Source organism: Sinocyclocheilus grahami, unplaced genomic scaffold (assembly GCF_001515645.1).
Source record: "Sinocyclocheilus grahami isolate Dianchi unplaced genomic scaffold, SAMN03320097.WGS_v1.1 scaffold77628.1, whole genome shotgun sequence".
NCBI lineage: Eukaryota > Metazoa > Chordata > Actinopteri > Cypriniformes > Cyprinidae > Sinocyclocheilus > Sinocyclocheilus grahami.
In genome coordinates, this window is record NW_015529810.1 from 1 (window position 1) to 644 (window position 644).

At 47.2% G+C, this 644-nt stretch overlaps 1 protein-coding gene across 1 annotated transcript; it reads left to right on the forward strand.

Moving 5' to 3' along the window:
- Positions 1–4: 4 nt before the first annotated feature.
- On the forward strand, positions 5–591 carry LOC107581117 (peptidyl-prolyl cis-trans isomerase FKBP3-like; the record flags this gene model as incomplete). Its single annotated transcript, XM_016266678.1, has 3 exons — positions 5–139; positions 215–313; positions 390–591. Coding segments are annotated over 3 exons (387 nt in total), but the record flags the coding sequence as incomplete, so codon positions are not given.
- Positions 592–644: the final 53 nt, after the last annotated feature.

The following is a 644-nucleotide window of genomic DNA, read 5'->3' on the forward strand; positions in this document are numbered from 1 at the left end:
CAATATATCAAATGCCTTTGTCTTTCTTGATTTCCAGTTTCTATCTGAACACAAACTTCTTGGAAATATCAAGAATGTGGCAAAAACAGCCAAGAAAGAGCAGCTCATTGAGGCGTATAACCAGCTGTTTGAGAGCAAGGTAACAAACACACTCAGCATGTGCATGTGAAGGATGATGATTGTGGCGTGTCCGTGATTGCTGTGTGTTTCTCAGAGGTTTAAGGGCACAGACGTGGATGCTGTGACTGAACAGGTTCAAGCTGCTAAAATCAGCGACGCTCCCAAAGAAACCAAGATGGAGCCGGTGGACGAGGTACGACACGCATCATTAGAACGATTCTCCTGTTCACTCGTCACATGTCAATATTTGTTGGTTGGTTGATCTTCAGGGGCCTCCGAAGTTCACAAAGACCATCCTGAAGAAAGGAGACAAGGCCAACTTCCCCAGGAAGGGAGACACTGTGAGCTGCTGGTACACTGGGACGCTGGAGGACGGGACTGTGTTCGACAGCAACATCCCTGCGAGTGAGACACGCATTTGACACGCTAACCTCAACACACATATGACACGCTAACCTCAACACACACTAACCTCAACGCGCATATGACATGCTAACCTCAACACACATATGACATGCTAACCT